General features: G+C 36.8%; 1 protein-coding gene across 1 annotated transcript in view; it reads left to right on the top strand.

Moving 5' to 3' along the window:
- The window catches only part of LOC127968161 (protein diaphanous homolog 3-like), a 331,343-nt gene that overhangs the window by 95,695 nt on the left and 209,662 nt on the right, over window positions 1-25,986 (top strand). Inside the window, exon 4 of the mRNA XM_052569110.1 lies at window positions 6,444-6,574. Coding sequence (XP_052425070.1) covers window positions 6,444-6,574 — 131 coding nt within the window. The remainder of the gene's footprint in view (window positions 1-6,443; window positions 6,575-25,986) is intronic.

The following is a 25,986-nucleotide window of genomic DNA, read 5'->3' as shown; positions in this document are numbered from 1 at the left end:
TTTTGTTTCTTTATTTCATTCTTACATTAGTTCTTTCATGCTTTCTGTAATTCTTTCATTCTTTGGCTCTTTAATTTATTCATTTGTTAATTTTTTCTGTCTTTATTTAGTTGTTTTGCTCTTTTAGTTTTTAGTTTTCTGATTAGTTTGTTACGTAATGTATGCATTATTTTATTTTAAATATGTATGTGTTAATAATTTTTTCTTAACTGTTTATTTAATTATATTAAATACTTATTTGATTTTATCTATTTGAAAAACTGTAGGTTCCTGGGTTGACTGTGATTCTGGGTGGGGTGTAGTGTTGTCAGAAGACCCAGTACTTAGGTACCAAGTCGTTACAAAAAAATTCAAACATGAGCACTGCACGTGTCAAAGTCGAAACCCAGTGCGGGTGTTTTGATATCACTGCATTTCTAAAGAAAACCAAATGTCTTCAGAAAATGATGGATGTTTTTTTAATTTCATCTTGCCTGTAATGCATGAACAGCATCTGTGATTGCAGGCTAAGCGTTTATTTGATTACAGCCATTACCGGGGAAACCTCTCTCTCTCCTGCTGTACAAGCTCCTCCTGCTGGCAGAGAATGAATGTGCATATATATGCCACCAAAAATAGAATGAATGCTGTTGGAAACACCACTTCTATTATGAATACAATTAAAGATTTTAATTTTAATGTGAGTTTAATTGAACACTGTTTTAGAGTAGTCAATCGTTAGCATAAGCGTGGCTAACGCTAATAAATTGAGAATTAGAATTAAGTTACTTTATTAACTATTTAATGCTCCTATAACTTATAATAGGGTTAAAAATAAATAAATAAATAAATAACCAAAGGACAAGATGATATTTACTGTTTTTAAACACCTGAGGCTTTTTAAATGAATTGTGAATGTAAAATATGAGTGTTAGAGAATGTTTAAAATGGTTAAAATTGTTCAAAAATACAAAAGCCTTTTAAAATTAAATTTACACATGTTGGATTAAATGAAATTCTAGATGTATTTTTTTTAAATTAGCATTTTTTTGTGTTTTGTTTTGGTACCAAAATTGGTACAGAGAACCGTGGATTTTCACTGGTATTGGTACAGAATACTGAAATGTTGGTACCGTGACAACACTAGTGAGGCGAGTCCCTAGTTCTGTAATGGTTGAAAATCCCTGGTCTAGACTAAACTTCATTCGGGTTATGGTAGCGCTATAACTTAATAGTTACAGATCCAAGCTTGTTAGCGCACAAGTTTCTGGTTTGAAGACCTTAAAGATGCTGATGTTACGTCCATTACTGTTTTGCCCTTGAGCATAGCGCTAAATCCTGGATGTTTCAATGGGACTATCTTATCAATTAGTGTACTGTAAATCACTTTGTATGAGACTGTCTGCTAAATTACACCACTAACTAGTGAGAATCAGGTTTGCAGCACCTTGACGGGAGTTATAGCTATAATTACCCAAGGAAACTTAGCTTCATGATTTATTAATGTCATAACCTGAACCGAGTTGATCTAATTGGCCTGTTGTCAGGCTAGGTGGGCTCAACACTAAGCAGACAGGTCGATCTGTGACCCAGGGCATGCTCCAGGATGTTTACCTCCGCTCCTGTGATTCCTGATGGAAGACGCCACCAGGTGATTGGAGCTTCTGCTGTGAGATCATGACTTGGCTGCTTAATGTGAAATTCTTGTTGTTTGATGTTGTCGCTGCAAGCCATATTCGTGTAAAGATTTCTTTGGATAATGCGGGTTTCAAAGAGCAGACTTTATCCCGAGTGAGCGCCCCTCTTATCCAGGACTTTTTATGTTGTCTACTGGATTTTATTTATTTTTTTATTAATGTGTAATGGGATAAACTGCCCAGAACACAAACCAAAATCCTGGTTTTAAAGAAACACTCATTATGTGTAAGTAGCCCAAACATGGTTCTGTAGCGATAAACGAAAACTCGAAAAATAAGGATTTTCTTCCTTTGGCTCTCATTATTTTTTAAAACAAATCTAAACAGCCAGAATCTCTTTCGAAAACCCAAATATAATGGTGTGTGGGGTTGATTTTTTGCCTCGGATTTCGGCTATTGAGTGGAAGGGATGCTAAAAGCCAGTCACCATGGTGATAAAGGAAGGACAGGATAGTAAAGAAAGGGAACAAGAGATGGGCGGAGGGACTTTCAGTGGAAGCAGCTGTATCTCTTGTATGCGATGATTAAGACCTCAGTCTCCTGCGGTGGGGACAGTCAGGGCAGCAGCGCACAGGCCCAGTGCCCCATGGGTAGGATAAGGAGGGCCGATCCTGTGGTGTAATGACTTGCTGCTGCTGACCATGTCGGTCTCCTGCTGGTTATGTTTGTGTCCTGTCTGCAAGAATTAACAACAAAATAAAAATGAATATGTAGGGAGTGTAGAAGAGATTGAACACTAGAAAAATTGAATAATTTACTCAGAAAGAGAGAAAGACTTCTAACGGATGCATGTAATGCCTGCTGAATGCACATAGATCAGAGTGAGTTGTTTAGAGTTGGCCAGAATCAGAGTGCTGCAGGTCTCATCATTTTGCTCAGCTCTTCCTCTCTTTTTTTGAGTTTCCTCATCCTCTTTGTTTGTATGTCCTGTTGGTTGCACATTCAAAGAGGCCAACACTTTCCATTAGGTCCCTGTGTGGAAAACACCACAGAAGCTGCAGTTTGTTTATGGGAAATTATTTAGGAAAGTTTCCGGAAATTTACCAGAAATTTTCCACCTGTTTGGAACCTTAACCACACCACTACTAACCATGACCTTGCACACATATATTCAGTACCTGCATATCAGCCAGCCCAAATTTGCAAGATAACTCGGAAATGTAAAAATGTGTGGAAGCAAGCAAAAGCAATTTTCCCCCTCCGCATCTTCAGAAAGAGGAAATCAGAAAGATAAATCGCACATAATCAATTTGCTCATTAACACGCCATGCCTTCGAGAACCTCAAACAATGAGAAATGAGAAGGGTGTTAATGTTTTCTTATCACGATTGGTATCTGAAGAAAAAAAAATACTAACACTCTCATCATAAACAGCCTACTGGCTTAAAAATAGAAGAAACTAATATCATTCTCTGTTAGATATTTATGTCTAAGCATATTAAATGTCATTGGGAGGTATGGAGGTTTCCTGATTCTTGTTCTTGTTTTTTCTTCTTCTGTGATTATGTTCTTCTAGCATTAGGCTGTAAGAGGTAGATTGAATCAAACAGAATAAAGATGTTGACTAACTTTGTTCGTTTTGTAATGTGCAATATTTATTTGCATTTAATTTTTTTTTCTTATTTATTGTTTTAGTATGAGTTTTGCCAACTAATTTCTAGTAATTGGATTTTTGTTAAGTCAGTAATTAAACAGGCAGGACTCTTTGTAGAGTTTGTTTGTCAATTCTAGGAGCTCTTAATCTCAAATTTGGCAGGCAGCAGACACTGATTTTTGCATGTTTCTTTGCAGGCTTCTCCAAAAGTGAAAGCCTTTCAGCCTAATAAAAGAAGTTTGAAGATGATGATCAATATTCAGTAGTTTGAAAATGAGGGAAATCTTTATTTGTAAGTCACAGAAATCTTTTCTTTTCAAAGAATACTAATTAGTAACGCATTTGTTGTTCATTCATTGTGAATTTTTACACAGGACATATTCTCAAACAACACAGATTCTCTTTCAAAGCAAGTCATTCTCTTTAACCCTAAAAATGGCAAGACCATAAATGCAGTATACATTTTTTTTATTGTATAAAATAAATACTTTATAAAATAATTTGCACTTCAAATTGCTATAAAATCTACGCCATATGTCTAACCAAGTTATGTTCCAAATTTGAAGTTGATATCACCAAAATTGTGGTTCCTGTGAGATTTTGTTTGGTCTCTATACCAAAAATAACCATTGGGTGAAACCCAAACTTTATTTAATTCTTTTGATGCAGTTTTCTATCACAAATCAATATGCGCATTTACATGCACATTCTTAAAATGATTATGCATGACCTGTTTTGATTTATCGGACTATGGTCATAAACGGCATAAGCATAAACCTGTCTCAACGGGTAGTTTTTTGCCCCTTACTCCGATTTCGTATGGCATGTAAAAACAATAGCCCACTTTGACAGGAACATCGTTAGTGCAGATTTAAGCGCGTTTAGACTGAGCAAACGTCTTGCAGTAAACGTCATGAGTCAGAAAATGATAAAATGTGTTCTCATCTTGTGCAGCAGAAGTAGAAGTGCGGGAGCCACTATCAGTATGTGGTGTATTTAAAACCTTTGCGTTCAGGGATCGTCAACGGCCCCAGATTATTCTTGTTTCACTTTCAGGATGTTAAACATCACACTCTGGAAAACTGTACAATCAGTAGAAACATTAAAGACTCTAGTTTCGATATTTGACCACTTAATAAAACATTGTTGATTAAACATTGTTGCAGTAACAGTAATTTAGTAATTCATGTCAGGAGTGAAAAATAATAAATCCGTATTATGTCAAATTTTAAATAGAAATTCACCACTCATTCATATTTAGTCATGTCAGCAGCGGTTTATTTGTGTTCACATAGATTCACTGAACGGCGTCAATAAGGGATTATAGTCCAAAGATGCATGAACACGGAGATCTATAGATATATTTACTCATGTTTACTTCACATTTTTTCATGCAGAATCATAATTTTCCTCTGATTTACGCAATCTGATGATAAATAGCCTCTCCCAGCGCTGTCTCTGTGTGTGTACTGCTGCGTGCTCGTGCTGTGACTCTGATTGTTGCGGGGGTGGAAGGTAAGAGGTTAAATCACTTTGGATGCAGCTCGTGTTAGATTCAGGGTTGCCAAATTTGCACTTTTAGCACGGAATTGGGATGATTTTTAAAACTGTTGCGACAGGTTGATTTCCACCCCTAAAGGTTGGAAATATTGTATAAATTACATTTGACTGAATTTCTTGTATTGAAACACTTTGCATTCATGTTCATCAGCTCCCGCTCCTCACACACACAAGCGTGACTTCAACGCTAGATTTAGCAACTTTCAGACACTTTTAGTGACTTTTCCATAAAATATATATTCTGACAAACCTAGCGACTTTTTTGCATAAACCTTAGCTATGATTCAGTTGGAAGATTTTGCCAGTGCTGCGCCGGATGGTCCACAAGGTCTGACTCTCCCAGCACAGTGTTGTCTCTCTCTGTGTCTGTTATATGCAGTGAGCGGCAGAGAAGCATCACTTTCAGCTGGCCGTACCACAGCTGACTCATCAAGAAAAGAGTAAAAAAAAGTGTTTCCAAGCACCTATAAAGATGTGCATCGTTTTTATTTTTATTTCGTTTGTTTGTTTGTTACTTAAACGCAGGCAGTGCGCTGCATGAGACAAAAAAGCAATATAGCCAAAACCACCACATAGCCACTCAACATGCTCCTACTGTACATGCATGTTGATTTTAACAAACGATGTTGCGATTATAAATGAGGTTAACATGTATTAATGGGCCATGCTTCATCACTTTTTAGAGTGGAATTTTTCTACAATATTAAAATAGGGCATTTTAAGTCGATCTACTGCAGTAGACTAATTCCTCTCTCAATCAGTAGAAAATGTGGTTTACACCCCGTCATGAATGAAAAAAAAAAAAATACTATGAAACTGGTATAATTTTGAAAAATACTATTTTTTTTGGGCCATACCGCCCACCACTAATAAAACTGTGATAGATGTTAAGTTTTGTGAAGGACAACCACTGGTAGGAAGCCTTTTAGCTGGGTTTATGATCAATCCAGGGTTTCCCATACATTGATTTATTTGTGATGGCCACCACAATATCAAAACAATTTACCACCACAAATAAATTTTCCAAAAGACTTTGACTTAATTGAATAAACATGAGCACTGCACGTCTCAAAATCAAAAACCGGTGCGAGTGTTATGAAGTGTTTGTGAGTTCAGCGCTGCTTTACAGTAGTAACTGGAGAAACTGCTCTCTCCCCTGCTCTTAAAGCGCCTCCTGTTGACAGAAAATGAACTTGCATATACATATACATATACATAAACATATAATGTGTATGGGGGCGGGGGAGTGTAAGGCTTTGGGAAAAACTGCAATCTGCATAAGGGTGACTTATAAAAGTTATTTTAGGTATGGAAATTACATACTTTGAGTTTTGATATTTAGGATATGGTCATTGCGCTACTAAGGGGGCCAATTTAACCACCTCAAACCCAACAATAACTCAACCATCAACCATCCATCCACCCCCCTGTATCCTGTCCCCTCTGTCCTCTTTTTTGGAAACTAAAATATGGTCAGCCTGGAGCCATCTTGGTACAGTCCCTTGGTAGATTTTTCCAATCATGCAATTAAAGCACCAATCTGCTTGAATGGGTGAAAAATGAAAAAGGGTTTGATAATGTTAGTGACATTTCTCTCTGTTTTTCTCTGACAGGGTAGTTTGAGGTGCAGCAGTCAGGTCTCTCCTCAGGAGTTTCTGAGTGAGCTGAAAGGAGGTGCCACCGATGAGAGACTCTTTGCTTGTTTGGACTCCCTCAGAGTGTCACTCACCAGCAACCCAGTCAGGTACTCACTTGAAATATATATATATTTTTAACTGTTTAGAACATTAAATTTCTTATATGATGTTAGTCATATTTTTTGGCTTCAACATTTTCCTGTTTCTGTCTAATTCTGTGTAATTTAGCAGGATATTTTAGCTGTTTTTTTTCCTTCTCTAGAAACCTGCCCTGCTTACACAAACACACTTTTACTTTGGAAGGCATCTGCAAACTCTTACTCACATCTAAAACTTGACAAGCCAGCTTGATATTGCATCTCGCTGAATACTTGGAACATACACTGAACTATCCAGCCTAGCCACCCATCACATCTGACCTCCGACACTTGCCCATCGGTGTATAACTCAGCGGCGTGCTCCATGATTTCAGACTAGAGCAGCATTACACACTGGCATTCATTAATATGTATTACCGGTTGTCACGTTGACCCAGGTTTTCCGTCCTACCTTTTAATTGTTTGATGCCGTTTGCGATGAGCTCCCCTGCTGTGGGCCTGCATTTGTACTGCAAACATGACAGAGTGGCCTCTCCAGGAGGTTGAAGATGATAAACAATTTTTGAATATATATGTATATATATATTTGAATAGGCTTTGCTTTTTTCTTTTTTTACGACTCTAACAGCATAGTTTTAAGTGCAGTTCAAGAGAGATGCATGCTGTGGAAGTTTATAATGACAGAAGAAAAAGGTTGATGAGAGAGGAAATGCATATTTCATTCTCATGGTGGTCTGACTGTTGATGTCATTATTTTTTTTTTTTACATTTTGTTTTTTTGTCGCTTTTATCATTTTTGCAGACTGAGCTTTGTATTGATCTTTAAAAAAAATCAGAATATATTGAAGCCTGCACATTTCAAGTGACTAAACAAAGTCTTTTAACTGCAGTGCTAGGTGCTTCAAAATCATTTCCTTGTAATAACATGACTTAGAAACATCATGAGTGCGTTGGTTTAGGACACACATTTGGTCCAGTACCCTTTTCATCTGAAACATTTTCCTCATTCCAATCACAAAAAATCCAATAGATAAGTGGGTTAGAGAGCCGAGTGTGTGCGTGCAGATAAAGTTATTACAGGTGGTTAAATTTAATTTGACAGACAGTACTAAGCACTGTGTCTAATTTCAAGTCTATGGATGGAAAAATAAACCTCATCTGTGATGATGAAGGAGGAGAGAAAGGGAAAGTCGAGAGCATGTTCGAGCAGAGAGTCGGTGTTAAACTGTTTTCATCAGCGCTGCATTCTTTATTGGCATAATTCATGAAATGTCATGATTTCTATTAGCATCCAGACATTGTTCTGGCACATGCAGCTGTTCGTTATGGCCGTGAACATCGCGGGCAGAATGATCCACAATCAGAGAGCTATGGCTGACCTTGTGTGGAGAGTGTAGCCTGAACATTACTCACACATGGTGCCTTATCATTTTTATGTGCAAGGTTAAAACTTCTCCAAACAATTCAGTCTTTTTTTAATTTTTGTTTTTGGCATTGTCTGGCTACAGTATGACACAAAGTTGCTTTATTTGGCTACACTGATGAAAGCCTGCAGCATTGTATTTTTATAGGTCACTGGTGTAGGATGTATAAAGTCAAGATAAGGATAGGAAAAACAGACTAGAGTAAACGTTGATTCGTTGCTAAAAAGGTAATATTGAGTGCAAATGCTCAGTCAACTGGAAATGCACATGTTCATTAAGACTAAATTAGCCTGTGTTTTAGGTCGTGAGGACCTTGATAAGTATTTCACAGTGGGGGCGTGAATATAGAGACTGACTCTTCTAATAGATGACATGAATGATCCATGTAGCCACATTACTCTGAACTTCTCTTGAATCCACATGCTTTGCAATAAGAAGCAAGATGGAAGGCAGTGACAATTCCCTAATTTAAATGGACATATGGTGTTTTATCATAACTAGGATCCCCACAGGTCCCTCTTAGCGATTCCCAGTTGGAACGTCTGGATGTTTATGTTCACATGCAGTCAAGGCTGATATTGGCCCACATTGGAAGTCATTTTATCATTATGATAGTTTCTTCTTTTCTTCGTTTCCTTAGAGGCTGAGAAAACGACCTCATTGTAAGACAGGTTGTTGCTTCTTATTGTTAATTTTGGCCAAGCGGTGCACAGTAAATTGGCAACCTTATTGCCATTAGTCGCTATTTATAGTGTTAAAATTGTTGGCATCAGTCTGCCTGGTGATTTCAATTTTATTTATTTTTTTATGCCAAATTTACTAGTGTTTTTTTAATGCGTTTTTAATGAGTTTTTTGAACCACCAAGCATCAGAGCATATTCTAGTGCACCCCCAAAACAAAATCAAGGCTTTGTAAAAGAGCATAATAGGATCCCTTTAAGATCCTATCAACTGCCTTACATTTTATAAACCAAAAATTGGACTGATGTAATCGAGGGAAGGTATCGTTTCATCCCATCAGAGTCAAACTGAGCGTTTAACCTGCACCTGCAAAGGTGACAATTGTACCTGCCAGTGTTTGATTCTGTTAGCTGACGTACGAGGTCCTTCATGTCAACAGAATGAGATGTTGTACTCTGGGGAATCCAGTCAAACTTCACCAAGGATCAGAAACATCACAATGGTGTTTTTAATAAATAAATTCTACTATTGTTTTCTTCCGAGTTCAGCTTGATAACTGGGATTCTTTGTAGCGATGGATTTAACACATCAATCATGGGAATTTAAGCTGAATGCTGATGACATTTTGATAAATGCTCTTTGTTTTATGTGTCATCCTGTTTGCTGTTTTACTAGTCAAGTGGAGACAGTTCTAAGTTTAGTATTAATTTCATATAGATATTCTGTTGTCAGTAGGATGATATGAGCACAGTTTTGCTGCAGTAGATATGTGTGTGTGTGTTCTGTGTGTGTGCGTGTATGTGTGTGGTAGGTAATGATGAACTTGATGAGTTTTGTGATCATGTTGGTGAGGCTGGCCATCCTTTGCTTGGCTGGTGGTTGATTTGTACCGTCATTCTCTCTCCTTCTCACATGGGGCATGAACACCAAGGATATGTAGGGAGCATAATTTATACCCATACTTCCTCTTCTACTCAGGCAAGGTGTCTGATTGGATGAGTGAGTGATGTTTCCATTAGCTATGTACACCATTGTGAGTGACATTTATTTTCACTCACATTTATTTATTTTTTGTGCCAGTTCAGGAGTTCATCCTCTCATCCCAGCAGAATGCTAAATGATTTTGAAAAGACACCTGTTCTGATTTAGCAGGCCTTTTCCTACTGACTGTGGCTGGTTAAATATTGAACGGGATGACATAAATGAAGACAGGGCAGCGGAAAGATAGTAATCTTTTCCTGTCTTATGGCTACTCCTTCAATAGGATTATCATCTTTAGCATATCTGTCATTCTTAAGTAAAATAAAAAGAAAAAAAACTAAAATCTCACTTATTGTGAACTATAGATACATTTCTGATGTCATTTGTATTGTTGCCCATCACATCACTTTTGCTTTATTATAAAGCCTGGTAAGGTTACTACGGCATCATTCTAACTGTTATGAACCATTAAAGTTACTTGTTTGAAATAGGGATGTCAATTTTCGATAATTTCCATGATCAATCGTCGTTTAAATTAATGATCAACTAATCGATTAATCGTAATTAATCTTTGGATAAAAGCATCTGCTAAATGCATACATTTAATTTAATTTTAATTTTAAATGTGTGTGTGTGTGTATATATATATATATATATATATATATATATATATATATATATATATATATATATATATATATATATATATTTATTCAAACCTGATTCCCCAAAAAGTTGTCACTCTGTACAAATTGTGAGTAAAAAAGGAATGGAATAATTTACAAATCTCATAAACTTATATTTTATTCACAATAGAATATAGATAACATATCAAATGTTGAAAATGACACATTTTGAATGGTCATTTCAAATATTGGCTCATTTTGGATTTCATGAAAGCTACACATTACCAAAAAGTTGGGACAGTTAAATGTACATATAAGGAACAGCTGGAGGACCAATTTGCAACTTATTAGGTCAATTGGGAACATTATTGGGTATAAAAAGAGCCTCTCAGAGTGGCAGTGTCTCTCAGAAGTCAAGATGGGCAGAGGATCACCAATTCCCCAACACTGCGGCAAAAAATAGAGGAGCAATATCAGAAAGTAGTTTCTCAGAAAAAAAAATTGCAAAGAATTTGAAGTCATCATCATCTACAGTGCATAATATCATCCAAAGATTCAGAGAATCTGGAACAATGTCTGTGAGTAAGGGTCAAGGCCGGAAAACCATACTGGATGCCCGTGATCTTTGGGCCCTTAGATGGCACTGCATCACATACAGGAATGCTACTGTAATTGAAGTCACAACTTGGGCTCAGGAATACTTCCAAAAAACATTGTCGGTGAACACTATCCACCGTGCCATTCACTGTTGCAGGCTAAAGCTCTATAGGTCAAAAAAGAAGCCACATCTAAACATGTTATAAAAAGAAGAGGGAATGCCACACAGTGATAAACATGGCCTTGTCCCAACTTTTTTGAGATGTGTTGATGCCATGAAATTTAAAATCAACTTATTTTTCCTTAAAATATAAATTTTCTCAGTTTAAACATTTGATATGTCATCTGTTTTGTATTCTGAATAAAATATTGAAATTTGAAACTTCGAACATCATTGCATTCTGTTTTTATTCACAATTTGTACATTGTCCCAACTTTTCTGGAATCAGGTTTGTATGTATATATATTTAAGAAATACTTATGTGCTCCAAAGATCATAGTTTAATTATTTCTCCCAGTTTTTTATTATTTAAATGCAAACATATCGAGATATATATATCAAATATTGTAAAAAAAATGGACAATATCGAGATGATATTTCTTTTCATATATTGACCAACCCTAATTCCAAGTGCAGTACACATGAAGTTGCTGGCATGATGCAAATGTTAAACAAATCACTTGTTAAATATCTTTGCAGAAAAGATGCAAAAACTACAACTACATATTGTAAAAACTTATCTTATACATATTATGTGTAGACTTATATTAACTGTAAATGTTCTTTATACATTTAACTTTAAATGTTCTTTATACACAAAAAACAAAAGCATCTTTCAGCCTGTTTCAGTCAGACTTACAATAGTAGTTCTTTACAGCTTTTTTGTCGGATTGTGCTGCTTTTCCATTGTTTTTTTTTCTGTGTAAACATGGATGTGTTTGACTGTTGCGCTTTACTGTTATCATCGGCATATTGTCAAAGTGTCTGATTCTAACATTTGGTAATACTCCTATTCAATGTCGCGTTTCCTTGATTTAAAAACAAAAACAAAAAAACAAAAAACAAATGTGGCATAACAATAAATTTGAATCAGTTGATAAAATCTGGAAAATCGCCCAGCTCAAGAAACAGCTATTGATATTACATAAAAATCAAAGTCCTTCCATGTGCAGCCATCAGCACTTTTCATCCTCTCTCTCTCTTTCTTGCTCTCTCTTTCCCTCTAGCTCTCTTTCTCTCTCTCTGTCTCTCACCCCTTTTGCTCTTTTTTTTCTCACTCCTATTTATCCCAGTGTCAACTCTGGACAGATGTGCTCTTGTCCCGACATGTGTGGGGAGATGGAATATAAAACATGTAATTTCCCTTGGGTCCAATAAAATGGGCTGCCAGTTCTCTCCAGGAACCGGGATGAAAAAAAAAAAAGTTTCTGCACAAGTTATTTCAGAAAGAGAGAGAAAGTGTGTCTTTAGTGACTGGCCCACTCTGTCGCTTCTTTTTCTGTTTCCTTTCTCTCTGTCATGTTTCTGAAAGAACCGTTCGTTTTCCTCTCTTGATGGCTGAAAATGTGCAAGACACTTTGATGTAAGGGAAGGATAGGGGAGAGAAACAGACTTGAGAGGAGTGACAGCGAGGGAAAAACAGCAAGTCGAAAATCAGGGAAGTTGTCTACAAATATATTTTGAATATCAACAAGTGCAAATATTTAGAGCTGAAAAAATGTAGGTAAACTTGCATATCCTTGCAGGTCTTCTGATGAGAAAAAGCAGTTGATTCAGCTTGATAATCAGTTTTTTTTTTTTTCTTCAAAACATTGGTTTTGCTGTGCAACTAATGGCCCTTCAAACTGTTTTAAGCTCATTATATATTAGGAACCCTTATGGTCATTCATGTGCATCCACGTTATAAATCTAGTGAAAGATAATTTTACTTATACATATTAACCAATGGTTTAGGCTACGTGTTTTACGTCTTAAGGTGTCATAGTTTTAATATCGATTGAAGCAGAGCCAGTCCCTGAGGGTCAAATTTAATAGAATTTACAGGCTTCCCACAGCCCTAGAAAACCAGGGAATTTCAAAAGTGTTATTTCCAGGTTTGGTCATTACAGTTATAGAAATATATAAATTATTAAAAGGTCATGGAAAAGTCACAGAAACTTTTACAGTCAAAATTAACTTTTCTACCTACACTAATGTTCAAAGGTTTGGAGTTTTTGTTTTGTTATGATCAAAACTGTTGTCATTTCATCAAAATACAGCAAAAACAGTGATACTGTGAAATATTACAATTTAAAATAACTTTTATATTTTAATATATTGTAAAATCGAATTAATTTCTCTAATGCAAATCTGAATTTCAGCAGCCATTACTTCAATCTTCAGTGGCACATGGTCCTTCAGGAATCATTCTAATATACTAAATTGTGTGCTGAATTTTAATTATTATTCTCAAGGTTGACAATAGTTGTGCTGCTTAATATTTTTGTAAGAAGTATGACAGGTTTGATTCAGAATTCACCAATTCATTAAATAGAATGTTTAAAATAACAGCATAAAGATTGAGTAATGTAACAAACATATAAATTCATTGATCAACCCCGAATTCAACTGTTCAGTGATTCATGTTTTTCACTAATAGCTCACATGCTCTATGTTACATTTTTGTTGATGTGCACCAGGCAATCAATGTTTGAATGCTTGTTTTGAGTTGCCATCAGATTTCTGCACTTTTGCCCTTCTCCCTTGTCAAAACTGGTTTGATTACAAAACAGTGCAGAGTAAAAATGAGAGTGATACAACATGGCCTCATCACACAGGCTTTTCCTCAATCAATCTGTCACTAACGATTTGTCTAATAGCACGTTACAGAGTCTCACTTGGTTGTGTGCAGATTGCCCTCCTTTAATTTCGTTCCAGTGCCTTCTTTCTCTGCATACTGTGTCTCGTTCTGGATGTAGACTGTACTGGTCAGAGCACTTGCTGGAAACATCAGTTCTGTCTCCAGTGAGTGTGCTTAGCTCTGCTGTTGCAGCTGAAGGCAGTGTGTTGGCTCAGTGACTGTCACTCTCCACAGAGCTCACGGTGCCTGTGGTTTCCCCCCAGAGACACACTGCCCGTGCTTTTCCCTCCAGCATCGGCCTGTGGGTTAGCTGGTCATGCCCCATCAAACTGTCCTCCATAGAGGAGGCTGAGCACACTGTGTAGTAGAACGTTTACCTATAAATCATCACTGAAGCCACTGGTTTTTTTGTTATTTGAAATGTTTCTTAATGTAGCCTATGCTCTCAATCTAAAGATTTTTATTTCATTAAAAGGAACAGTAAAGACTTCTAAAATGCTAAATAGGATTTGTGTTTGTTGTTTTGGATATTCAAAGTCAAGAATCCTGAAAAAAATGTATGTGTATTGTTTTCCTCAAATATTAAGCACCACAACCTTTTTCAACATTGATATTAAATGTCTATTTTAAACAGCAGATCAGCATATTATAATTATTTCTGAAGAATCATGTGACAAGCTCGGGTAGTGGTTTCATAGAAATAAAACAAAATGTAAAATACATTAACATAGAAAACAGTTAATTTCATCTTTAATAATATTTCGCAATATTACAGTTTTACTATATATTTTTTAAATACATTCATCCATGGTGAACACTAGAACTGTGTATCACCAGCAAAGTCACGTTACGATACATATCACGATACAGTGACACTGAATTTCACCTCAGCAGAATTTAATAAAACAATGGTTTATGAAACATTGCATACTATAGGGCCAGTGAGAACTATAGGCAGAGCAGGCAGTTGACCTCTGCATTATGAAGTCCTCCATGTACCACAGTACAACATAGGTAATGGCACATGTTTCATGTTTACATTAGGCACTCCCCACCAGGTACAATATTCTTATTGTTTGCATCTTTTTTTTAAGCTCATAAATAATAATGTACTCTTTTTAATAAATATATATTGTAATGTACTCATTTAATTTTAGTTTTAGTATAGTCTTTGTTCGAAGCTGTCATTTTAGTTTTTATTAGTTTGTCATGTTCATACTCTTTTTAGTCTAGTCTAGTTTGTCAATGAAATCTGATGACATTTTAGTCTAGTTTTAGTTGACTGAAATGTATTCATTTATTCAATGAAAATGGTATTTTAGTCTCCTTTCGGTAATGCCATTCTATTTAACCCAGTCAATATAGTACAAGTACCCAGTAGTATAGAAGAAACCAAAATGTTCTTTTAGCCAAACCCATTTCAAACAAGGTTATATTATTATATTATTGTTACCTTATAGACTCAAAAATACATCCCTTCCAGACACAGAAGACTCTCTGATTTGAATTTACAACATTTATTTTACAAACCAAACATGTTAGAAGTACTCACCCATAATTTGAAATAAAATAAATGAAAACAATAAAGAAAAAAAAAATTCAGCAAACTTTTATCCCAAAGATGAACCCCGGCTGCCGGCCATTGGTCCCTTTCTCTATGTCAAGGCTGATTTATACTCTACGCCTCTGCAAGTTCGCTTGGGTGAGCGTGGAAAATAATGAAGTTTGCTTTGAGTGAGAGCAAACTAATTTGGCGTGGCAGAGTGCATGGCATTTTTTTGTAACTTTTCACATACAGACATGCACGTCTGTGCTGGCGTTTGTGTGAAACAGAAGCAGTTTATTGTGAAGTTCAAACTCCATTAGGTGCTTTTTTTTGGGGGGGGGGGGGGGTGTTTTCATAGTTTGTCCAAGGCTTCTTATTTGAAGTACGTTTATTTGTATTGTATAAAATAAAATCAGAATTAATTTAGATATTAATTATACACTATTTGCTTAAGTTTTCTTGTTTATAATGCAAAATATAGCCAATAGTTTAAGATTGTTTTAAGTTTATACATAAATTATTAATTCATCAATCTAGGTTCTAAGACTTATTAGCATCATACAAGACTAAAAACTCTTCTTCTGACAATAAGTTGTCATTTAATGCCAAAAGCATACTTTGTCTTGATTGAATGTTTCACCGTCCTCTCTGTTGTTGCTATTACTTAGTGTTACTTTGTGCTCTTTGGCTACGGCAGTTAACAGTTTACGTCAGCCGTTACTGTTCCATCAGCTGTTGTTGCTTAAAGTTCCTTTTCTTTTTAGCATGCAGCTTTATTAATAAGATAGCTTAATCGCTAAACAGCTACATCATCTTTCTCAACAAGGGGGGAAAAATAAAAAGTCTGTAGGGTCCTGTTGTTCAAAATGTTGAAATTGAAACTTTTGGCTTTATACATGTTTTTACTGCATTGTTTTTTAATTGCACAGAATAAAATACTGAAAAATTAATGAAATTCAGGTAATAACAATAGCATACTGGTTAATATGTGAATGGTACCCAACCTTAATGCAGACAGAGCATGTGCACATGGTTGCCAGGTTGACAAAAACAAGCAGCACACTTATGTTGTGTTATATACTGATATTGCCGTATTGCACAAATGGGGAGCTCTGTTTCAGGGATTATGTCTCTTTATATCAGGCAACCCTGGTTGTGTTCTTCTGTGGCCACAATATTGATACAGGGCCAGCTGTATCGATACTCGTATTGGCAAATTTTGGTGACGATACTTTGTTGTATCGATGTATTTAACACAGCACTAGTGAACATGATACTTCTTCCAAAAAAAAAAAAGAAGAAAAAAAAAAACCTTACTCACCCCAATCTTTGAATGTTGGTTTCTTAATTTAGATAAAGTCTGTAATTTATTTTCAGAGAATCTGTCTGGCTCTGTGTTTCTTTCTGTTTGTTTGATGCCAACACTCCCCGTGCAAACACCTTCCTCATGAAACTCTGAATCTGTTTCCCAAATATTATAGTTCATCCATAAATAGTCCATAAATAAACAGCTCATCCACATTAAATTTCTGTCATTATTTACTCACCCTCATACATTTTTCCAAACATTTGTACCTTTTTATCTTCTTTGGAATATAGCAAATACTTAGAATATAGCTTGCAAGTCACATGTACTACATTTGTAATGTTTATTGGTCTTTCTTGGACCTTGCTGATGCTCATTTTTGACCCTTTGCTATCAGTGGAAGAAAGAAAGTGGAAGTCATATGGGTTTTAATGACATGAGGGTGCATAAATGATGACATAATTTTTTATTTTTCTTCACATTACATTTCATTGTATTGAATTATATTTTGTGATAATGTCTAATTTAATTCTTTAACTGACAAGCAATTATCAAAGGCAGCATTGTCTTTGCTTCAGGAAAGTATACTGTATGTTTGTCTTTGTTGTTCATTTTTCTTCATTCTTATCAGTTGTTTCTTTCTCTTCTCTCAAATTTCTCGCCCCTCGCTACCCATTTCTTCTTGTGAATGCAGATCCCACACCTCCTCCTCTTAGGGGTCAGCCAATCTCTCACTCCTGATTTGGGCTAGCAGCTTTTGTTTTGACTTGTGTGCGGGTTTTTTTTGCATCTATTATCAGGTTTTTCCTTTCCTCTCTCTGTCTCATCCTCGCCCTCACACTTTCTCTTGTTGCACGAGTTGCCCAAAGTAATTCCCACTTCTCTTGAATGAGGACTTGCACCCACAGCCCTCACCTGCCCCCTTCAGAAACCCAAACCCGTGCACAGGCATAGTCACGCATTCACCCTTGCCCTCTTACTTTCTCTTGCTGAGCTGAGGCGTTTGTGTAGGGGACATAATTGTATTAAATGAAGGTGATAAATGGCGCTGACAAACAGGTGGAAATTGGTTTTAGATATTGTATTAAAACTGACCTTCAGGTTTAAAGCTTTAGATTTGTTATTTTGTCAGACACACAATAGCAAGTGACTTTGTGAGCCAAGTGGAGAGGTTCTGGGCATTGGCTTGGTGACATCTTTTGAAGAGCGCAGCCAATAAAGCAGCATCAGTTGGACACTGAGCTAGATCTGGCCCCTCTGCTGCAATATCTCTGCACTCTGATCATTTTTCCCTCTGCAGATCCTTCTTCCTATTCACCATCACTGACAACGAGTTCATTCCATCTCTATCTTGCAAATGCTTCTGGCATGTTTCCTTCATCCTTGTTGTTTAAATCAAATCTTTTGTCTTTTAATTTAGAGGTCTGAATCAACCAGCATCAATGACTTGTGCCTACCTTTTGATTGCCCCCTCACATAAGATATATTTGTTGGTTTGATCAGAAGCAGTGAGACGTTTAAGCTGAAATGATTAATGATTTTAATTAAACAACTGATTGACAGAGATATGGATGCACAGAGATGAAAGAAATGAGAAGATGAGAGGAGAGAATGTCATCCAGATTGTCCCAGACAAATTAATATAAAAATCCATGCATAATTAAACAGTCTGACATAAAACATAAAACAGTCTAGGTTGGATTTAGACTTGACAGTCAGAGCTGTGGATATCACTCTTTAACATCAAGACCCTGAAAGGAGACTAGACTGGATACAAATATTGTTTTTCTGAAAACTTGCAAACTTTGTTTAGACAACTTAATAACGAATGAGTCTTAAGAACTTCTTTTCATGAATAGCTGCAAAAGTCAAGTTACGTGCTGCAGTCATATTTGTTCAGGGATGCAGGAGCAGGTGATATACTGGTAGACAAGATTAAATGGTGGAATTTTGGACTGTTGTCTCTATCGCAGTTACACATTGACGTGATGTTGGTGTTGCTGTGATACACATGGTCATGAAAACTTAAGCCTGTTTTATACTTCTGTGTCAAACTTAAGCCATAGCTACGCTGTAGGCTATGTGTAGTATGGCGTTACCTGACATGTACTTCTCCAAAAATCGAACAGTGCGTCAATTCTATGCAGACTGCAAGTGCTGTGATTGGTCTGCAAGAACCCTCCCTCCGTATGTTATTGAGTTTTGTGCGTTTATGTGAACTTTAAGTAATCAGTATTTTGTATATTCTCACAGAATAAACCCTGGCAGGCTGACACAAGAACCCTCCACTTCGCGTCGGGGTCCTGATTACCCTGTCAGGGTTTATTCTGCGAGAACAACCGGATGGATGTACATTATCCCGGTTATTACATGGCTATTTCCACATAAGTAAATAATTTGATGCAAAATATTGATTTGAGTTGAATTATTTGAATGCAAATATATATATTTGTAATATAATGTTTTGATCATATTGCCCTACCCCTACCATGAAGTAAATTTTGTATCAGATTCAAGCTTGTTATAAATGTAATATTGAATATTCAAACTGAACACATTTACCAAATAGGAAGATGATGCAGAATGGGTTCCCAAAGTCATCTTATTGGGGAATCTGTTTTTAACAGGCCTGCAAAGAGAGGAAAAAAATAGAAACAGCTTTTTTTTGAGTGCAGCTTTTATAAAATAGTTTTAAAAGTCCTTATTCAGTTATTACGAACAACTGGAAATGACATGGAGAGAGTGAGTTACTACACTTTTGAACTATTTAAAGTCTTCAATGTTTTGTACGAAAGGGAGGCTGGTAGAAGAGGGTCAAACAGAGCAAAAGAGGAAGCACCTGCATTTCTTAGCATGCTGTTGCATCACTCAGTGTTTTTATTTGATATGATATTGGAGAACTGACTCTCAATATACGACCCATGCTGGAGCACATTAGCTGTTTTGTAAGTCAGGAGCAACACATTACCCTCTGAGCCACAGCTTTGACTCTCTGGTTTTAGAGTGTGAATAAATGCGTGGTGCTTGTGTGTTCCATGTATGTGCATGCTTGCAAGTGTGTTGATCCCTTTATGGTTCTCCAGGTTTCTCCGCAGGCTTATTTACAACTTAAAAACATTTTCCGTACCCCACAGTACTCCAAACCACAGGAACCACTTCTTAGCCTTGGGGCTGTAATGCAGGGATGAGTGTTTGTTTGTGTATGAGGGTAATATATTAACCCCAAGTTTTCCTCTTTCAAAGTGTAATGCAGACAGGAAAGACAGTTTCTATTATGAACTGGTCACAAACCACATCCATCTCGTTCTAAGTCATAAGGTGAATTTCACAAGAGCCGTAAATAATTAGCGTGGTCTCATAACTCTGAGACCTTTTAGCTTACTGTAAATAATCATTTTATCATTCGGTCAAACTTTATTGGTCATCTGATATCTTGTGGGTGTGCTGACACTTGATCATTCTCATTAAACATGGTGGGATTTTTAATCTGCATAATGCATTAAAATGATATTCTGATAGGCTGTCACACCAAGGTCGGAAAATATTTCAGAATGCCTTCGTTATTTAGATTCCAGCAGTTTGATTCCTCTCAACACCGCTCGTGTTTTATTGACGAGAGGTTGGCGTTCAGAGGCAGCACTATTGATCGAGCCAAACTTAAATTACCGCCCCGAGTTTAACTGATTAAGGCAGCTTCATGTTTGTGTCTTCTAGTCTCAACTCACCAGGGAGTTTTTCTTTCCTCCCGCTCTCTCGCTTTGATGGAATGACCATTCATGCTGCTTAGTGCCATGCTGAATGCATTTAAGGACTAATTAGTTTTAATTTTTCACCAATTAATTTTTCACAGCTAGGTTTGCTTGGAAACGGCTGGTAAGTTCAGACTCGTCTTTTATAACGTGACACTTTCTAAAGGTCCACAGGTTTCTTTTATGTCATATAGTGCAGCTGCTTGAACAAAGCACATATCCTTATTATATAGCCTTGTTTTTCTCTGTGACACCGGTGATTTTGTCCTCTGCCTTTCAAGTCTTGTTTCCAAGCGGAAGTAGTTTCTGTGATCGATTTTTATATATGCCGAGGCTCTATAAAAATTCAGACCAATATACTCTCACCCTCATTCATTTTATTTTGTGTGCATTTGAATAGGAAGGCAGTCTGGGAATAGACTACTGAATGTGAATGCTCAAAACCAAATGTGACTTTAGGTGAGTGCAGGCTTACATTTTTGCTTCTCATTTGCCATGGTGATTCTTTCTCCCTCAGCGTGCTCACTCTGATGCAAATCTTTTCTCCGCTCACTCACGTACGAGCTTTGCTAAATTGGCTCTTCTCAAAAAAATCGCCTTCCTGTGGAAAGTACAGACTTCCCAGGGTGCACCAGGGGAGGCCCTCCGAATGGCTCCAGACAGGCCTATCAATCTGAATTTCTAATCCAGCCATTTCAGCCTTGTTTAGGGCCTCATTTGCCTGCAATTCAAATGTCAGCTTATTGAGTTTCTGGCTGCATCTCTCTCTCTCTCTCTCTTTCTCTCTCTCTCTCTCCTGTAGCCCACCGGCCCCCTGTATCCTTCCATAACTCAGCGCTAAAGCATTTAGCGGTACTCACATACCAGTGAAGTCTGAAGTTCGCTTGCTGCTTTGAGGGAGAGTGCGCTGTTGTTCGTGCAAGCGCATGTGTGGCTGAAATCAGTCACCGTTCTGTGGTCTGATTGTGCTGGTTTTGATGTGTTTTCCTTTCTTGTGAGGAGAAAAAGGAACATTTACTCTTGGTGTTATATTCTAACAACGCTGTGTTTTTCAAGAATACATATTTTTTTCCATCCTGAAGAAATGTCAAATGTTATATATAAACATTAAGACTATTGAAGTATAATTTACATTAAAGATGTGCAAAAATGAACCGTTTTAAAAAAACAAGTAGTTGGTGGGTTGTCTAAATGTCTAGTTGGGCAGTTGGTCTGTGCATATTTGGGATCATTTAGGCAGTATACAGTTATTTATCAGTTTAGAGGTAACATATCATGGAAATCTGACTTTCCCAAGTTTTAAGTGCTATAATCAGGCCCCCGGTGCATCAACCAACCAAGGAAACGTGAAATAGATTAACCCAGTGACTTTGTTTTCGTAAGCCTGTTTCTGCAAGCATCTGCTTTCACTCACCAAATGACATTGCAAAAGGATCTCATTGTAATAATACCTCCCCTTAACCTCTAAGTTTCCACCCACGGTGCCATCAGTTTGATTTTGCAAGCGATAACGGTGTACCAGCTCTAATGCCATGGCGAAAGTTGGAGCAAAACATGCTAACTGTTCTGCCTTTGGCTGCACAGACATGCACAGAACATTATTTAGAGTCCCAGCCACAGAGGAGACAAGACCACAGTGATTTATTCATTTATTTACTGTAAATTGCTGCACAGATCTAAAATAAACATGCAGTTTATTTCCCAGCTGTTTACCTTCACAGAGTTTTTGTAACTCGTGTGTTTTCAACATAAACTTGTGTGTGTGAAAAAGAACTTTGTTTAGTACTTGCATGCTGTTACAGCTGCTTTCTGTCTGTGTGCTTCGGATGTGTTCACTAAGAAAATAACTCTGTCTCTCTGGACGTGCCGGAGACTCCGAACGGAACATGGATGTTGTGTTTCTATCTCCTATCACAGAGGATGGAGACTCAGGACAAGGTATCCGTTATTTTCTCTCTCCTTACAGGACAGAGACTCAGAATGGTTGTCTGTTACAAATCTCTCTGGACTAGGGATGCAGCAATTAACCGGTTTCATGATTTACTATGCTTTAAAATGGCACGGTTAATCATAAAGGCTCCACTACAACGAGTGTTTCTGTTGCATAGAACGAAACAGTTGCAACTTGAGCAAGAGTTACACTTGAGGTGCACCAGCTTAAAATGCTGTTCTTATCAGAGACACGGAGACTATAAAGCTTTAAACTATTTTAATGCGTGATGTGAAATCAAAACTGACCCGAAGCTGTGGAGCATTCTGGCCGCTTCAGATCAGACAGATGAAATTGTGTGGTAAGATCACTTTTATTTGAATTAATTGATTATAACATTTAGCTACTCAAATTAATTATTCGATCGGGAGAGAGAGAGAGCAAGATAAGTGTGTGTGTGTGTGTGTGTGTGTAAACCTGTGTTAGCGCGTTTCTCTACAAGTGTGTTTAGTTACTTAACCCCTTACTAGTAACCCCCCTTTTTTGGCATGGAGACCGAAATTACATACCCAAAATAAAAAGGTTTCTGCTCATGATTCTTTCTGACTAGATACATAATCAACCATTGTTCACAAAGCTGACACTTTAAAGTTTACTGTTCAGGAATCAGAATCACTCAGACTGTTATGATAATAGAGATATATAAGCTCAAACATAAAAACAAAAATAAAAATATAAAAAACATATGTTTTAAATGTATTTAAAAAAATGTTGATGTAGGAAATGAGTTTGAAAACACAGTGTAGCTAAGGCCACAAGTCTTCCAAACCTTCATAAAAAATTTCATAATCGAATCTGTAAAACGGTGAATTTTATGAAATATTTTCTAAGGCCATGTCATGTGTGTTTTTAGAGCAGGCTAATCAGATTGATTTATGGCCCTTGTCATCTCTGTGAGATCTCACATGTAAACTCTCCTGTGTATTTTGTGTTTGTTTGGCTGTGAAAACTGCCCGATTAATCCCTATCTGTTATTCCATTGTTCTCACCAAACGAGTCTTTCACACCTCCGCCGGGTATGACACATTATCCGCATTATTCTTTTATCATTATTCTTTTGTTTTTATTCCATCTTTATTAGCCTTGATTGTGGTTTTTCAGGCTTTACAAAGACACAAAGCAGCAATCTCACTTCAGTCTCTGTTTGCATTTAGCCCTTATTTATCAAAAGTCTTACTATAAAAATACAACAAAACATTTTCTTACGACCTTACGTGAATTATTGTGACAAAAATGCATGATGAAGAAGAAAAGCACCTGCTATTAGTAGCATTGGTGCTAACGTTAGCATCAAGCTACATCTGACAATTTATGAAATTATTAGTACACTTTTACTAAAAACTCACTTTAAACCCCGATCGAGTGTTTATAATAACTTCCTTTAGCGATCAGGGGTGGAATTTGGTCGTTTACTGTTGTAAAAATATGTTATTTGTAGCCTTTTTCATCGCTGCACAAGTTAGCATTTCCGATGTACATTTTCGATTTTTTTTATAAAAACGCCCCAGATCTCAAGAAATTCTCATACCAAGCTTTACTATCGTAATCGCGGGTTTATTGTTCGGATATTTTGTGTGTACAGAGGTGTTTCAGTGTTGTTTTGGCCAGATAACTACCAGGAAGTGTGCAGGAAGCATGTGACACGATGGGGCGGTGTCCAGATATTACACTCTCAGATTGACTTTTGGGAAGACCCAATCAGAGTCTGAGCCACACAGCACGAGCTGCCGGCACAGCAAACACATACACAGATCGCTGGGAGAGGCTGTTTATCATCTGATCGCGTAAATCCGTGGAAAATGAATAGAAATGACGATTCTGTCTGAAGAAATATGAAGTAAACATCAGTAAATATATCCATATATCTCCGCAGATATGCATCTTTGGTCTATAAATCCTTATTGACGCTGTTCAGTGAGTCTTTGTGAACACAAATAAACCGCTCTTGATGTGACTGAATATGAGTGAGTTGTGAATTTCTATTCAAAATGTGGCATAATACGGATTTATTATTTTGCACTCCTGACATAAATCACTAAATATCTGTCACTGCAACAATGTTTTATCAAAATATTGGTCAAATATCGAAGCTAGAGTCTTTAAACTTTCAATTGATGCATAGTTTGTCTAGATGAAGTAAGACAGTGATGTTTAATGTGCTGTGAAAGTGAAACAATAATAAACTGGGGCCGTCAGCGATGTTCGCACGCAAAGGGGTTAAACAGTGATTTTATTCCCTCATTGCTGAAGAATATAATGTAACAATTCAGAAAAAGAACATTTTAAAATATTTAAATAGAAAACAATTATTTTAAATTAATATTTTCCAATATTACAGTTTTAATTGTTTATTATTATTGGTATTTATTTTTTTACTAATAAATGCAGCCTTGTTATTCATAAAAATCCTACCAACCTCAAACTCTTGAACAGTGTGTATTCATATTAAATACAAATAAAAAAAATCCTTTAAGAATTAAATCTACAGATATAACTGGCTACGAATGGAGAGTCTGTAGAATTTACATCAGTGCTTTGCTTAGAACTTAAAATACATTTTGATGCTTGTCATGTGTGGTGTGTGTACAGTAAGGTATGTGCATGGACGTGCATTGATTTTCCTTCATTTATGCACCCAGCTTTCCCTGTTCAGCTGTCATATGCATGTCCAACACTTCAGAGAGGTGTCATGTCATTCACTTCCTCTGTCTCTCTTGCTTTCTCTCACTCTCCTTTTGGTCTCGTTTGAACTCTTTTTGCACAAATTTAGAAGTCCTTAGTTTATTAATCTAACAAGGATTAAGAGGATGTTTGCAGAATCCTACAGAACACAACCCACATCAGATGTTGGTTTTAAGATGTGCTGGGTAAGGACGGTTATCTGTCTGCCACAGGCAGCCGGCACCTGTGAATAATGGCCCAGGTTTAAGATGACAGACAGACAGTAATTTCATCAAAACTCTGCATTTCTTTGGAGACAAACAGGAAATTGAGCTGGGAGTTTGTAATATGGCTATGCTAGTGATGTTCTGTGGGCCTGTGTACTATGAGTTATGATTCTGTTTTTTTCCTTAATACTTCTGTCGGATTCCTAATGCAGCAGGAAACACAGAGATATGCACACACACTAATATATCCTCGACAGAAGTACAGAAGCACTCTTCGAAGCAAATATGAGTATGCTTCAGATTGAGATCATTTGCTCGATAAGACTTTGATTTAATGCCATCTTGTTGAGTAATTTGTACATTTTTTCAACGATTTCAGGTTATTAGCGCTAATTTTGCATTAGCATTAATTAGATTTTTTTTTGTTCCTTTAATCCCCCCTCTGGGCTTCACAAACCTCTCTCTCTCTCCCTCCCTCACACACACACACATACACACACACACACACACACACCTGGTCGCACAAGTACCAAAATAGTCTGCTGGTGTCATTCTGTAGTTTGTCTCAGATATACATTCACACTAATGCTCGTATGTTATTTCAGTTTTTGTTTCGGTGTGTTAAGATGATGTCATGTACATGTAAGAGGAAAACCTTGAACTGGAAGCTGCTCTCCCACATACAATGGAACAAAATTAGGTCATTTAGATTAATCTGTTCACGTACAGTCAAAACAAGGCCACAGAGAATGAGAACAGGAGAGAATAAAGTGTGTAAGGAAAAAAAGAATTA

The sequence above is a fragment of the Carassius gibelio genome, chromosome B11 (genome assembly GCF_023724105.1).
Source record: "Carassius gibelio isolate Cgi1373 ecotype wild population from Czech Republic chromosome B11, carGib1.2-hapl.c, whole genome shotgun sequence".
NCBI lineage: Eukaryota > Metazoa > Chordata > Actinopteri > Cypriniformes > Cyprinidae > Carassius > Carassius gibelio.
The sequence above is the reverse complement of the archived record's forward strand: the minus strand, read 5'-3'. Positions and strand labels throughout refer to the sequence as shown.